The 13,214-nt window shown below is 41.1% G+C and overlaps 4 protein-coding genes and 1 non-coding gene across 10 annotated transcripts; 3 read left to right on the top strand and 2 right to left on the bottom strand.

Moving 5' to 3' along the window:
- Positions 1-10: 10 nt before the first annotated feature.
- Positions 11-4,889, top strand: LOC105834833. Of its 6 annotated transcripts, none has more exons than XM_012677626.2 (5): positions 11-147; positions 2,421-2,938; positions 3,359-3,664; positions 3,751-3,944; positions 4,294-4,889. In XM_012677626.2, exons 2-5 carry the CDS (start codon positions 2,448-2,450, stop codon positions 4,809-4,811), a joined length of 1,509 nt encoding a protein of 502 aa, XP_012533080.1. In that variant the 5' UTR covers positions 11-147; positions 2,421-2,447; the 3' UTR covers positions 4,812-4,889. The 6 variants fall into 6 exon arrangements, with proteins under 6 accessions (XP_012533080.1, XP_012533079.1, XP_028044890.1 ...); XM_012677625.2 differs by lacking the exon at positions 11-147 and adding an exon at positions 283-357; XM_028189089.2 differs by lacking the exon at positions 11-147 and adding an exon at positions 1,654-2,257.
- On the top strand, positions 805-896 carry Trnai-uau. The gene is given in 2 exon segments: positions 805-842; positions 861-896. It is a non-coding gene; the product is annotated as a tRNA-Ile (tRNA).
- Positions 4,798-7,036, bottom strand: LOC105834835 (biorientation of chromosomes in cell division protein 1-like 1). Its single transcript, XM_012677627.3, has 5 exons — positions 6,945-7,036; positions 6,651-6,832; positions 5,874-6,533; positions 5,420-5,794; positions 4,798-5,237 (listed from the first exon to the last, which is right to left on the bottom strand). Exons 2-5 carry the CDS (start codon positions 6,721-6,723, stop codon positions 5,005-5,007), a joined length of 1,341 nt encoding a protein of 446 aa, XP_012533081.1. The 5' UTR covers positions 6,724-6,832; positions 6,945-7,036; the 3' UTR covers positions 4,798-5,004.
- LOC105834837 (IQ domain-containing protein K-like) lies at positions 6,839-7,575 on the top strand. The gene is made up of 3 exons (XM_012677630.3): positions 6,839-7,118; positions 7,197-7,333; positions 7,404-7,575. Exons 1-3 carry the CDS (start codon positions 6,909-6,911, stop codon positions 7,537-7,539), a joined length of 483 nt encoding a protein of 160 aa, XP_012533084.1. The 5' UTR covers positions 6,839-6,908; the 3' UTR covers positions 7,540-7,575.
- A 161-nt stretch (positions 7,576-7,736) lies between these two features.
- LOC105834832 lies at positions 7,737-12,779 on the bottom strand (the record flags this gene model as incomplete). Its single annotated transcript, XM_036295101.1, is given in 6 exon segments — positions 7,737-8,203; positions 8,275-8,511; positions 9,592-9,937; positions 10,696-11,053; positions 11,554-11,752; positions 12,024-12,779. Coding segments are annotated over 6 exon segments (2,304 nt in total), but the record flags the coding sequence as incomplete, so codon positions are not given.
- Between the last annotated feature and the right edge of the window lie 435 nt (positions 12,780-13,214).

Raw genomic sequence — 13,214 nt, 5'->3', positions numbered from 1 at the left:
TGTTCGCGACAAGTGCCGTGCTGTTGTGGTTGGTTCTGTCAACAGCTCCGTTTCTCGCGGGTCCTCGTCAGCGTTTCCCTTTCTCGCCTTCGACGCTAATTCTCGACCTCCTTCAGATCACGCTTTCCCGAGCAAGGATGCAAAATTGTAACGCGCGCAATCAATCACGCAACGCACGCACAACCTAAACTTCACGACGTGAAAACATCAAAATCAGATTTATCGTTTCGTGCTGCACTCTCTGCACTTTTTCTCTCTGTCTCTTTTTCTCCTTCTCTCTCTTTCTGTTCTAACCTATACTTGTTTTATTTTGCTCCTGCCATAATCATCAAACGGCGATTATATGCAGCTCGATTAGTAAATAATAGTAGTTTCTTTTATTCGGCATTTTATACAAATTCTACATTCTGCGTTTCTGTTCTTTTTCTTCTTTATTTTGTTATAAATAAGAAAAGTGTAGAAGTAACGACCAAATGCTGGCCGTGAATTCTCAAAAAAAGAATTACATAAATACTAACTTCCTCGAGAATAAAATACGAAGAGTAATCGTGTAAAAAAAAAAACAGATAAACACATTGTGAATATACAAATAAGTTATATCAAATATATTTGGCAATTATTCGAAATAAATCAAGAACTCGTTTCTATTCGAATTTAATTTTTACAAAAATCGAACAAAGCTAAAATTATATTCAGGTTTATTCGTAAAATGTAAATTGACAATATGTAAAGTAAAAATAAAAAGTTTTTAACGTTAACGATACTGTCTCTGAAGAGGCTTGTTTAGCGACATCGTATTCAACTGCTCCAGTGGCGCAATTGGTTAGCGCACGGTACTTATAGAGCAGTTCTCGTGAGCCATGCCGGGGTTGTGAGTTCGAGCCTCACCTGGAGCAATTTTTTTTTTTCATCAATGCGTGAATAGATTTGATGCGTAATTTTTTGCGCATAACATTGTCTATTTGTGCAATCAATTAAATAGCAAATTAGCAAATATAACTATCGCTGTAGAATTTACAATAATTTTAATCCATAATAGGCATAATTTGTACAATACAGTATATCATTAAATAATATAAATAGAAATATTAATTAAAATATTAATAATAAAAATTGCAACAAAATTTATTAAAATCACGTAAAATATTTTTGATAAAAATTTGTTCAAAAAGTATATACTTTCAAGAATTGATCGTTAAAAGATTTGCAATGATTTTGAATATTATTGATATTATTAAAAAATATGTATTTTTATATAAAAACTATTTCTTTGTTACTTTATATGAATTTAATATTAATAAAATATTAAATGTATTTAATGGTCTCCATATTATTTTAATCATTTCGTTAGATTAGAGTGATCTAATAATTTAAAAAATATTAAAATATTATAATTTAATATAAATACTTTCCAAAATTAATTTTTAACTTGCTCTGACTGCAAATTTTAACTAGTTAGTTAAAACTCTAATTAATTAACTTTCGTTCATGTAACTCTTAACGTAACTCAATTCATTTATGCAAATCAATACTATAACTAAATAAATCATTAAATTTAATTTAATCTTAAAAAAAGATTACCCGTACATAAGCTTATGTGTACAATATATGTATATACATATATAGATATATGTTGTATTAAATATGTGTATACATATATAGGATATAATATATATTTTATTATAAATATATGTATCTAAAAATATACGTGCATAATGGTATGCACATATGTATTATCAATGTCAGATATAATACGCTCAACATTTTTTCTTAAAAAGACGAATATAGGAACGTATAAAGTGTATATGCATAATATCAGCGATGCCAGATTGGAAATCTGAAAATGGACATTGGTGATAAACTGTATGCGAGTCACAGAGAGACCTTCTGACCTAAATTGATCGAGATATAATGGACAGCGTGAGAGGGACAGATCCCGCCGTTATCGTTATTAATGGCAGTCGCGTTAAAATCCAGGATGCGAATGATGTTTTATGCTAAGTACCCGATCGTTAGCCAAATCACGAAACGCAGTACCTATTAAACTAGCCTGGTGGTCGATGTTCGGCGATGTTTGTTCGCCGGGTGGAACAATGACCACTGGGGGATCCGGTTTCGGTGAAGGTGTGCGCTTTAAAAGCGCTTTAAAAGCCCACCCATGACTTCGACGATCGTCAGTCGCATCCCGCTATTCAATATGTCTCGATCATGTCATGATCCGCAATATAAAATGTGGTTGACGCAGGTGATATCAAAAGTATCGCTTAATTTTCAGTCCTAAAAGATTTTCCCTCCGTCTCTTTCGAAAACATAAAGTCTTTAAAATTAATCTGATTTTAATTAAATCTTACATTTAAACGACATTAAACTTTTACTTCATTAATTGAATAATTTATAAAACTAATTAATGCTGGTTGCAGATATACTGGCTTCTCTTTATCAGCTCGATGTCTCTGGAGAACTACGTGGACGGATTCGAGTCTCAGGATTCGGTCTTTGTGAATTTCCGTCATAGATACAACGTCTCGAGGGTGGCGATACTTCATGACAACGGTTATTTGCCTCCAGCTTCGATTCCGGATTTCTCTCTGCCGGAAGTGATCGATAACAGAGCACGGAACGTGGCGGTCGCGGTGACAGACGAGGCCAGAAACTATCCTCATGCATTGTATCAGCTCCCCGGACGGGATTCCTTGCGAGTCCTTACGCGTAAGGGTCCGCACGACAGAAGATATCCGGGGAGCGACGGGTCGCAAATGCCTCAGCATCATCGTCGACCCACTTTCCCGCATGGCAAACATTCACAACAGACCACAATGCAGCCTCCTCCTTTACCCTCTCCTCTTCCTTTCGACGAAACACCATCGTCGTCCTTTGCAAATCGTGTCAGCGTAGAGGAGATGTCCTGTCAAAACACGGGAGGCGAATTGTTCTTCAGGTAATGAAATTCGAGAAGACTTTAACGATCACAATCTTTCTTTTGTGCTAGTGTCTTTTTCAAACTTTTCAAATCTAAAATATAATGAGCATTTTCACTTTATAATAAAATAGGAGAAAACTAAAAAAAATTTATTAACTTGATTCAATTTAATAAAATATTTGAACAGCATTTAAATAACTGCTATATTCCAGTATTTACATATTTTATTTAAATACTTAATAATACTTGAACTTTAAGTTTAATCAAGTTGAAAAATATATTCAAGTTAATAATTTTTTTTCTCAGTGTCCTTAATATAATTAAACATTGCTACTAATATAATTTGAATAAGATAACATTATTTATTCATGTTTAACAATCTGTATTATGTATACATACGTATAATTTCATATTACACGTGTCAATTTATAATGACAGAGCATCCATCAAGACACCGAGAAACTCGGCTCCGCCGGTGATAGACAACGCGGCGAGCATTGATGATTGTCGAGCGACAGCGGTCATGGACTCTTATCGCATTAGTTTTGAGAAGGATCAGGTCTGGAATTGCGGGGTTGTCGATTGTTCCACAACGGACGGCAACCAATCGTATTGCCTCGATCTGAGATTCCCCATGATCTTCGGTCTACGACTGAGGGACGATCACAGAGTGACGTTGCGATGTAAGACCCAGGATAGGATTGCCTATCACACGAGGCGAATCAGCGTGAAAACTTTGGAAGCGTAAGACGCGTCATTTGTCTTCTGCGGGCGAGGAGTAGCAAAAATAAGCATCCGTACTATTCAGACATACATTGCACTTTCCTTAGGAAAGCGAGGAACGTTCCGGGCGTGTTGAACGGCGGCGCCGAGAACCCCCTGAACGTGAACGTGGGATTGTACAGGAAGACTTACGGCTCGAAAAACATTTTCGACTCGAGGATACAATCGGGCGGCACGGTCGTTCTCGGCGAGGAGATTCTGCTGCGCGTGTTAGTCAACGGCGACGACAGTAAGCGCATTAGTAAGACGAATGATGTGTCTGGAACTCTCTGACAGCGACTTCATGTAACATACGATTCACCAAATCGATAATTTCACCCCAAGAGGGCGTACAAAAAAATATTCATAAAGGAAATCAATTACACAATTAAATTCTATTAAATTAGTAATGTAAAATTAATCCCTACACAAGCGCAGAAATTAAGATTGTATAATTAGGATCATTAATTAATAATTATCGATAATTATATTAATCACGCAATTAATAAAATATTAGAATAGAATTGAACGGCAGAAATTATCCCATTATATGCGATCTTAATTATATTAATTATTTCAATTTTTATTCTTATCTTTTCACGTGTTCGAAGGTTGGCGACACTCAAAGATCGGTCAAGTGACAGTGCATTACGTGGAGGAGCGCCAGCGGCAGAAAATTGTTAACAGTCTATGGATCCTCGACAAGGATGGCTGTTTGAATCCGGACGTGCACGAGATCTGCCCTCGGGAGCAATACGCGGTGTCACCGTTGGAGAACTACCTGATCCTCCAAGCGTTCATGTTCGACGGTATGAAAGAGAGCGACGAGATTTTCTTCACGGTAAAGGCTATGGCGTGTCTGGAACCTGCGGACTGTGTCCTGGATTGTCCCGGCGGTCACGTCAGGCGCGCGAGAAGCATCCCGGATCGAAATAATACCATCGAGTGGCAGGATGACATAGTCCTGCGAGTGGTTCTTCCAAAATACGTACTACGTACCTCGCAGAATTACTATTTGGCGATTTTGATATCGGCGATCGGATTATTCGCGCTAATCGCGTCGCTGTGGATCATCAAAACCTTGTTTCACCGGAGAACAGCGAAATCCCGAATAATTTTAAATTCTTAATTTACTTATGCTCATACGCTTGTATATAAGAGTTCAAACTGTAAATAGCTGTATATTGAATAAACAAGTTATTTTATGTATTCGTCTGCATTATTTCAGCAATATTTCATTAATCTTAATGCAACTGCTGAGATTTTATAAGAGACTCAGGTGCGAAAATTCAGATGTATCAGCTGACATCGATATTTTGATCTTATGAAATGCGACTCGGCATCTCCCACGCATCCAGCTCGGAGCACAACTTCAGTCCAATTGCGAACACCGCGAGAGACGCGAATATACTCTTCACAAAGGGATCCCGGCTCAAGGTGTACACCATGCAAGCCAGAGAGCACGTGCATACGTCCTCAAAGTAGCTGAAGCCCTTCGTCAGATAATAATGATCTACGAGCCGTTGTCGTGCCTTCAATTTCCGCATAATGCGTTCTGCAATAGGAACGGATCTCGATTTTCAGAATGCAAACCGATATATATATATATATATATATATATATATATATATATATATATATATACGGAGTGCATATATAGATATGTCATCCTCTGGAAGAGAAGAAAGATCAATACAATATGAGAGTTTTTCTCCTGAAAATAATCTAACTGCTTGCCTTCCTGCTCCTTTACTAAAGAGCATGTCTCCTCGCAAACATCTTCTCCAAGCTTACGAGAGACGATCCGCTCTGTTATCGTCGAATCCTCGAGAGCCCGCCTTGCGGATACTTCCTCTCTAACCGGTCGTTCCTCAGGCATTGCGGTCACTGCTTCTCGCTTGCTCGGTGGCCCGACAGGTCTTTTGGGATCGATTTTCTCATACAAGGTGGCCGCATTCCTGGAAATTTCACGACGCACCGCTCTCGGCTCCTCCGGAATTTCCTTCGCTATTACAGCGGGCAGAGCCTCCTGCAATTCCTCGTCGATAAATTGCTCGTAATCCGTCTGTACGTCAGGGATGCTCTTCTCTTCTTCCCGCTCCTCCAACTCGACTGAAATTGTTCAAAATTATCATCACAAACAAATTCCTCTGTAAGTTATATTTGCCAATAATTATTCATTCTTAATCACAATGCTTTTCTAGTTCCCGCGACGGTTCTAATTCAATCTCTGTTATTGGCGCCTGTTCAATTTCATCTTCGATAATCTCAGGTTCTTCAATCAAAGCTTCTTCGACGGGTTTCTCTACAATTTCTTTAACATCCAAGTCCTTGTCTTTAATTTCCTCATCTACATGCTCGGATATCTGTGTCGGGATGACAATTTCTTCCTGAACAATCACAGGTTTTCGGTCTATTTCCTCTTCTGTAATCGAATCGATTTTTTCTTCAACATGATTTACTATCTTTTCTATCGGAGCTTCTTTCTGGACAGGCGCGGGTTCTTGGATTAATTCCTCTTTCTCGAAATCAATTTTTTCTTCATCGCGACTATCTATTTTTTCTCTTGAAGGGACGACTTCTATTAATTTCTTTTCCTCAATAAAATAAATTTTCTCTTTAATGTCATCAGCTATCTTTCTTGGTGTAGTAATGATTGGTTCCAAAATACTTGGAACTTTTTCAAAAACCTTAGACTTTACTTCGACGTCTTCTAATTCTTCAGCTAGTGCAGTCTCGACTGTCCGTTCGTCTCGCATGTCTTCCGAAATAACATCCAACGGAAGTCGCGGTTCCACATCATCCTTCTTCCGCGGAAAAATCCCTTCCGTTATGTTAGGCGATTCCTTGACTGTTTCAATTCATGAGGATGGAAACATTTACCGAAACATCGAACGCGTTAGTTTTACAACACATTGAAATTTATCAATAACGCAGCAATTCATAGACATCTTATAAAGAGATATACTTGCGATACGAAGCTGCTTCCTGACATAAGGGCAGGTTATGGGACATCGATTTTTTATTGGATCAGAGGACATTTAGAATCTATATATGTAACACTTCGTGCTTTCGTATAGATTACATATTAATATGTGAGACACCTTCATTGTTTCAAGATTTTGCCAAAAATCAATAGCAATACGGGATCTAAGAAAATTTTTATTATCTATTTTAACATCTTTCGTTAAGGTTGACAAGCAAATTTCATGCAAACTTCACACATATGGTTCTAAAGCTCGCAGAGTGTATAGTAACTTACATCGATTCGTATCTGTATTCGTTTTGTAAACTCGTAGAACTCTCGACGTGCAAACGGACGACGATGAATTCGTTTCAGAGTGTCCCGGATTACTTAAATAAAAATATATTTCCGACTTTATTAGCTGCAATGAAAGAAATGTTGCTAGAAGCAGATCGCCAAAATGCATTAAAAGTATAACGTTACCCGAGAGAGTCGCGTTTTCAATAAACACGGACGATAATTTGAAAAAAAAATTACCATGTTTTACAGACACACAAATGCTCCTTCAACGGACTGGATTATCTCGCAGAGATCCTCTGGAACCGAAACTCACGGCATCCGAGTAGGTCGCGCGTCTGGCAGAACGTGTTTGATATACCACAGTTCAAGCTGTGGCTAAAGTCGCAGTAAGAAGAAAACCAATCCCAATTTCTTATATTAAATTATAATTTTCATTACATCTCTTTCTTTTTCCAGTCCCAGGCCAATTTATCCGAAATCGTGGCTGTGGACCAGAGAGGAGGCCGCTTTGCGCATACAAAGAAATATTCGTGGCTGGCTCGTCAGAAAAAGAGTGGATGTTCAGGAGATGCGTCAATTTTGGAAGGTATAATCGGTATAATTGAGGAATCAAAGTAAAAGTAATGACTCTCATGTAAACTGCAGGTGATTCGCGCTGAGAAAACGGACGCATCAGAGACGTGAACTCGATCGCGCGAGCAGCCAGGTGAAACCTCAAAAATCGGATTTTCTTTTTACGTTTAGCTATCTGATAAATAAAATAATTTATTGTATTACTCCTCACAGGAATAATTTATAAAATATTTATTTTTAACAACTATATACGAACATATTAAATAAGTAAGAGCTCACGAGGCTGCCGTCTCTTCTTTGGGCTTTGGGAAAAGTACACTAGACTGGTCCACCCTAAAGTTCAGTTTCACCGTCGGGGTTTCACCTTCCTCGGCGAGTCTGTAATTCTTAAGGCTCCCACCCTTGAAGTTATATTTCAATGCTAATTTCGGCTCTGCTGGTGCCGTGGCACCTTTTGCACTCATCTGATGTATCATCATCTGTGAGAAGAGCGGTGGGAGATCTGTCGTCCTGGGGAGGATTTTCATCTCCGGCACCTTCGTGTTGTCAAGAAACAGGTGCTCCTGATCTTTGTGCACCAGCATGTAATCTGCCTTGTAAGTCGTGCTGTCCAGCTGCACTGGCTTCGGATTCCTCTGGCCACGGAAGACCCTCTCGACTAGCACCATGACCTTGCGGTCCGTCTGCAGACGAGCCACGGGATTAGGAGAAGCGATAAAAACAAACGTGATTATACCCGATTGGCATCACTTACGTAGGGCTCCTCGGGCAAGGGCATCCCGGCGACCTTCAGTATCTTCATGTAGCAGGGCTCGGGATACCTCTGAAAGCGATTCCTTATCACGAGCCTGCCGACCCCGAAGTTTTTCAAGTTCCCCAGAATCTCCCACAGCGGCTTTCCCCTGAAGTCCGTCGTGCGGCCGATCAACTTTATCGGCATCGTGCGCGGTTCACCGTCGATTCGGATCGTCACGAATTTCCCTCCTACCGACTGACTCTTCCGCGTGGAAGTGGCTCTACCTGGACGTCGCCTAGTTCCTTCTCAACCGCACGTGAGACGCGGCATCGGGATCAACGTCTACCTCGCGAGAAAACCGCACGTTTCTCGGGCGACAGTAAACAGTGTTTTGAGTGTTTGAGGTTACACGGCTAATTGGATTAGATATCTCGCGATCCCGACGGTAGATGGCGGCACAAGGATCGAAATCGGGCGTTCTCGGACGCGATCGACGCGCCTCGGAAACGCAACGATTCCTGTAGTTCGAATTCGGTACGACGGAGTTACGAGAGAGGAAATGCGAGGGTGTGAGGAGTAAGTTTTGACTAGCTTTTTGTACGATAAAGAATCCAGAAAGTACCGAGAGAAAGACGACACTTCGAGCGTCCCTCGAGTGTCTCGTAGAGGAGCGTCTGCTCGTGCTCGAGAATCGACGGGAATCCGGAAATTCTCCACGAATTCTTCCGCTACCAATTCTTCGAAACACCGAACGTTGCAAAAATGGCGGGAGACCGTGTTGGCGGAGACTCTTAATTTACTCTTTTATCCGATATATTGCACGTAGATTGCATTGTGGGACAGCGCGCGGAAGGAAAGCGGGAGGCGTGAGAAAAGACAAAAAGGGTACGTGTACGAATTATTTATTAAAGCGATAAATATATGTATAAGCTGTGTTGCAAAGAAAATGCATTACTCGACGATCCGAATGCTCGAATCACACTTACATCGCGAATTGCGTTGCAATTTGCTGGCCGGTGCGCAAATGGCGCCGAGATCCCTATGTACAATAAATTAAGCATGTTTAAATTACAATTAAAATCGTTCAAATGAATATCTCTGGTATTTTCGTTCGGCCACCTAGGGCGAAAAATTCGCTCTCGTATTAGAATTCGCTCGCAATCAAATAATTTCAATATAAATATAACTTATATAAATATATACGCCTCTCTCCTTCTACGTGTGTGTGAAAGAAAAATATCGCGAGGTATATCGTCATCAAGTTTCGTCAAGTCCTTTTTTTTCTATATCGAAAACATAGATTCTGATTCGAATTCTCTCTCATCAGTAATCCACGATCTGGCGGATCCAGTCGAGATAATAGGAGACGCGGGTGTAGACGCCGGGCACATTCACCTGGCCGCAACCGATGCCCCAGGAGACGACGCCGGTCAGCTGCCAGCGGCCGTGGCGCTCGCAGACCATCGGGCCGCCGCCGTCGCCCTTGCAGGCGTCCTTGCCCTCCTCACCGCCGGCGCAGACGAAGCCCGGATGCAGGTTGAAACTGGGACCCAGCCGCGTCCGCCTCATCTGCTGCTCGCAAACGTGGTTGCTGACGACAGGTACGTCCACCTCTTTCAGTATGTTCTGGTACTTGCCGTAGTCGCCGAAGGCGTCCTTGCCCCATCCGGTGGTCCAGCATCTGCCGTACATCACGATCGTCAGATTTCAATTAAGATCGCGTTTACGAGGAGCGAGAGTCCACTCGGTAGAGTTTTTTTGTTGGAGTTTGCAGTTAGCGATTATTTGACTTTTAATACTTTAAGAAGAAAAAAGTTTTTGACTAAATTCTTTAACTTAATTAAATTTCTTTGATTTAACTACACTGAGAGAAAAAAAATGCTGGTTTAAAATAAATATTTCTTTGAATAGCACTAATAATATATTTTATAGGAAATCAGTAATATTTATTTTAAACAAATAATATTTTCTAAATTATAGAAGTATTGCTTGTTTTAAATAAATATCATTGATTTTCTATAAAATATGTTATTAGTACTATTCAAAGAAATATTTATTTTAAACCAGCATTTTTTTCTCTCAGTGTATTTATATATTTTAGTTAAATATATAAATACTTAAAATGAAATTCAAGTATTTTATCTATTTAAGTTATATACTTGCATAAATACTTGAACTGAAAAAAATGTAATCAAGTTGAACAATTTAGTCAAATAAATATTTTATTCCCAGTGTAGAGGGAAGTATTTATAATTTTGGTTTAATTTAATTTTTTAAAATATTTTTATACTGAACATATATCTGCTGCTTTTTCCGCATGTGTGAAGTAATATTAAACGTTTACAAAGAATAAAAAATAATTATTTAATGATAAAACATTAATAACTTTCTTCGCGACGCTCCGTCGCGTTTTGTCAATTATTATCAGGGGAAACGCACCTTGTTCCGGTGAAGTCGTCGAGTTTGTCTGGCAGACAGGCGGCGCTAATGTGAGGGTTCTTCGTGAAATCGACGTCGTGGTCCAGCTTGAGAATGGCGATGTCGTTGGCAAGAGTGCCGGCGTAGAACTCGGGGTGCACGAAGACGCTGACGATGTCGCGCTCGATGTACGGGTAAAACTCGACGTCGTGATTCACGTCCCATTCACCTAATCGCGCGCGAAGCTCACGACCGGCGTGGGTCTTGACGCAATGGGCGGCGGTGATGATGTGCCGGGGCGAGATCAGGGTACCGCCGCAAACGTAGACGCTTTCCGTGGTATCCTTCTTCAGAATGGCCACCTGCCACGGGTATTCGCCTGCGTCAAAGAAAGATTTATAACACAACGATAACATTATACAACATGCATTGAGATATTCAACGTTTGATATTTATAATTACGTACGTATGAAAAATATTTCAAACAGTATTGTCAGTTAGTAAAATTGCAACACATGAAATTATGTATCGAATATTTAAATTTAAAACGTTTAAAAAATTAATGCTTGACATTTAATATTATAGTGGCAATATTAAATTTGCAATAACGACGACTGGAACTTTTGTTACTTTTGGAAATGTTTGATTCAAATATAACACATCAATGAATATCTACGAATTTGCGAGCTAGAAGCAGTATAGTATCAGTTACACGTTATTCTTAAAATTGTAAACAAAAGCGAGTTCCCCCTTTGCGATTTCTTTCTTAGTATTCCCGAGGCGCGGATATTTTTTTCAAAAGCGTCTCGAACCATTGACAGTCCTTTTCCGCAAGAACGCTATCCATTCAGTAAATTGCGTTAGAGGTGAGTCGCGTACCGAATTCGGAGTCCCCGTCGACGTAGACCGGGTTCTTGATACGGCCGTTGATGCCCTGTGTGTTTCTGACTCCGCATTGACCAGGTCGCGGGCGTGCGCCTATTATGTGCGATTTCTGGCAGCAGACGTGATGAGCACCACAAGTTGGCGGTCGTCCGTATCGTCTCTGCGGAGATAGAAAAGGATCGATCAATCGACTTTATCCCCCCCCGCCAACCCCACGACGAGGTTTTACTTATCGTGTTTTCGACTTCTATCTGTGCTACACGTGCCGCTCAGTTTGACAGTCCCGCGTCCCCCCCCCTTCCCCGTAAGTAGTACGCAGAGTCGGTATATCACCGCGATCGTCGTCCTGAGTCATCCGCTGACGGCCTCAGCCGCTTCGCAGCGGCTCTACAATCTCGTATTATTATGGTAACGGTTAAGTCTGTTCAGCAGAGCGAGCAGACCAACCGACCGTGTCACCTTACCTTCTCCGACGCCGTTTTGCTAAATGCCGACGTCGTGTCGCGTCTCCTTCTGTCCGAGAAGATAATCTTCCCGCTCCTCTGTCGTTCGTCATCGCCGGCCGGCGATCCTTGCGGTGAAGCCTTCGTCGGGAATTGTCTACCTCTCGTCGTCACCGACGCGTTTCTCGCGCGAGCGTTTCTATAGTAATCATCCTGATAATCATTCGAATAATCGTAGTCATCGTAATCATCGTTATCGTCCTTGTAGTAGGAGGGATTGTATCCGCCGTGAGGCTTGTGGTAGATCGGTTCGTGATGAGACGGATAGAACGGCGGTCTCGGCGTATAATGATAGATCGGTCTCTCGTGATGCGTGTGATAATGAGGAGCGTAAATACCGGAATGACCGTCGTAATGACCGCCGTAATGACCGTACAGCCCGTATTTCTTGTAGGCCAGGAGGTGGCCTAGCTTGTGAATGAGTCCTGGATTGGGCGTCACGTGAAGGTTCACGTAGGGCTTGATGACCTTCTCGCCGTACTCGTCTTTCGTGACCTGCACTGCCACGAGCGGATTCACGGCGACCGGGCCTAGATTTATGCCCTGTCCGCCGACCAGCCCGTAGCCCGGCGTGTACCCCGGGGCTCCCAGGGGATTACCAGGGTGCGGCGCGATCGGACCGACACCACCGGTCTGCGGTAGGCCGAAACTAACGCCCCAGGTCGGCCTCACGTTCAGTTTCGAGGTGTCCAGATTGCCGGTTCCTATCGTCAGTCTCTGCAACGAGAGAGAGTCGAACAAATTCACGTGGAACCGAGGTCTCTTTCTCTCTCTTTCATCCCGATCCCGATTTTTTTTTCTTTTTTTTTTCGGCAAAGAGACTTTTCCATCGCTTGTTAGAAGTTTTTGTTTGACCCAGATCGCACAGTGTCCTCCGCTACGACGGCTTCTAATCTATCGTCTCTACGAACGTTTAATTGCACAGTTGCGTGGTCTAGAACCGACTGAGTGAGCGTGTCAAACTGAGCGATACGTGTTAGAACAGTGGCGCTATATATTTACAACAAGTAGCATGCATTTTACATGTCCGATAATATAATCTCTTATAAAAATGTAATACTGACAAATATTAAAACAACCAATAATTAATATTTAATTTAAATATTAAAAGCACCATTGTTAGTATTTTTAATGCTCAAAATAAGTAATAAT

The sequence above is a fragment of the Monomorium pharaonis genome, unplaced genomic scaffold (assembly GCF_013373865.1).
Source record: "Monomorium pharaonis isolate MP-MQ-018 unplaced genomic scaffold, ASM1337386v2 scaffold_621, whole genome shotgun sequence".
Lineage (NCBI taxonomy): Eukaryota > Metazoa > Arthropoda > Insecta > Hymenoptera > Formicidae > Monomorium > Monomorium pharaonis.
The sequence above is the reverse complement of the archived record's forward strand: the minus strand, read 5'-3'. Positions and strand labels throughout refer to the sequence as shown.

Coding starts and splice junctions, on each gene's coding strand:
- LOC105834833 (XM_028189089.2), top strand. CDS start 2,159: ATGACTTCGACGATCGTCAGTCGCATCCCGCTATTCAATATGTCTCGA. Junction 2,939..3,358: donor GGAGGCGAATTGTTCTTCAG/GTAATGAAATTC, acceptor TTATAATGACAG/AGCATCCATCAAGACACCGA. Junction 3,665..3,750: donor AGCGTGAAAACTTTGGAAGC/GTAAGACGCGTC, acceptor CACTTTCCTTAG/GAAAGCGAGGAACGTTCCGG.
- LOC105834835 (XM_012677627.3), bottom strand. CDS start 6,723: ATGTCCTCTGATCCAATAAAAAATCGATGTCCCATAACCTGCCCTTAT. Junction 6,534..6,650: donor GAAGCAGCTTCGTATCGCAA/GTATATCTCTTT, acceptor GAATTGAAACAG/TCAAGGAATCGCCTAACATA. Junction 5,238..5,419: donor TTTAGTAAAGGAGCAGGAAG/GCAAGCAGTTAG, acceptor TTCCTATTGCAG/AACGCATTATGCGGAAATTG.
- LOC105834837 (XM_012677630.3), top strand. CDS start 6,909: ATGGTTCTAAAGCTCGCAGAGTGTATAGTAACTTACATCGATTCGTAT. Junction 7,119..7,196: donor ATCGCCAAAATGCATTAAAA/GTATAACGTTAC, acceptor CATGTTTTACAG/ACACACAAATGCTCCTTCAA. Junction 7,334..7,403: donor AAGCTGTGGCTAAAGTCGCA/GTAAGAAGAAAA, acceptor TTCTTTTTCCAG/TCCCAGGCCAATTTATCCGA.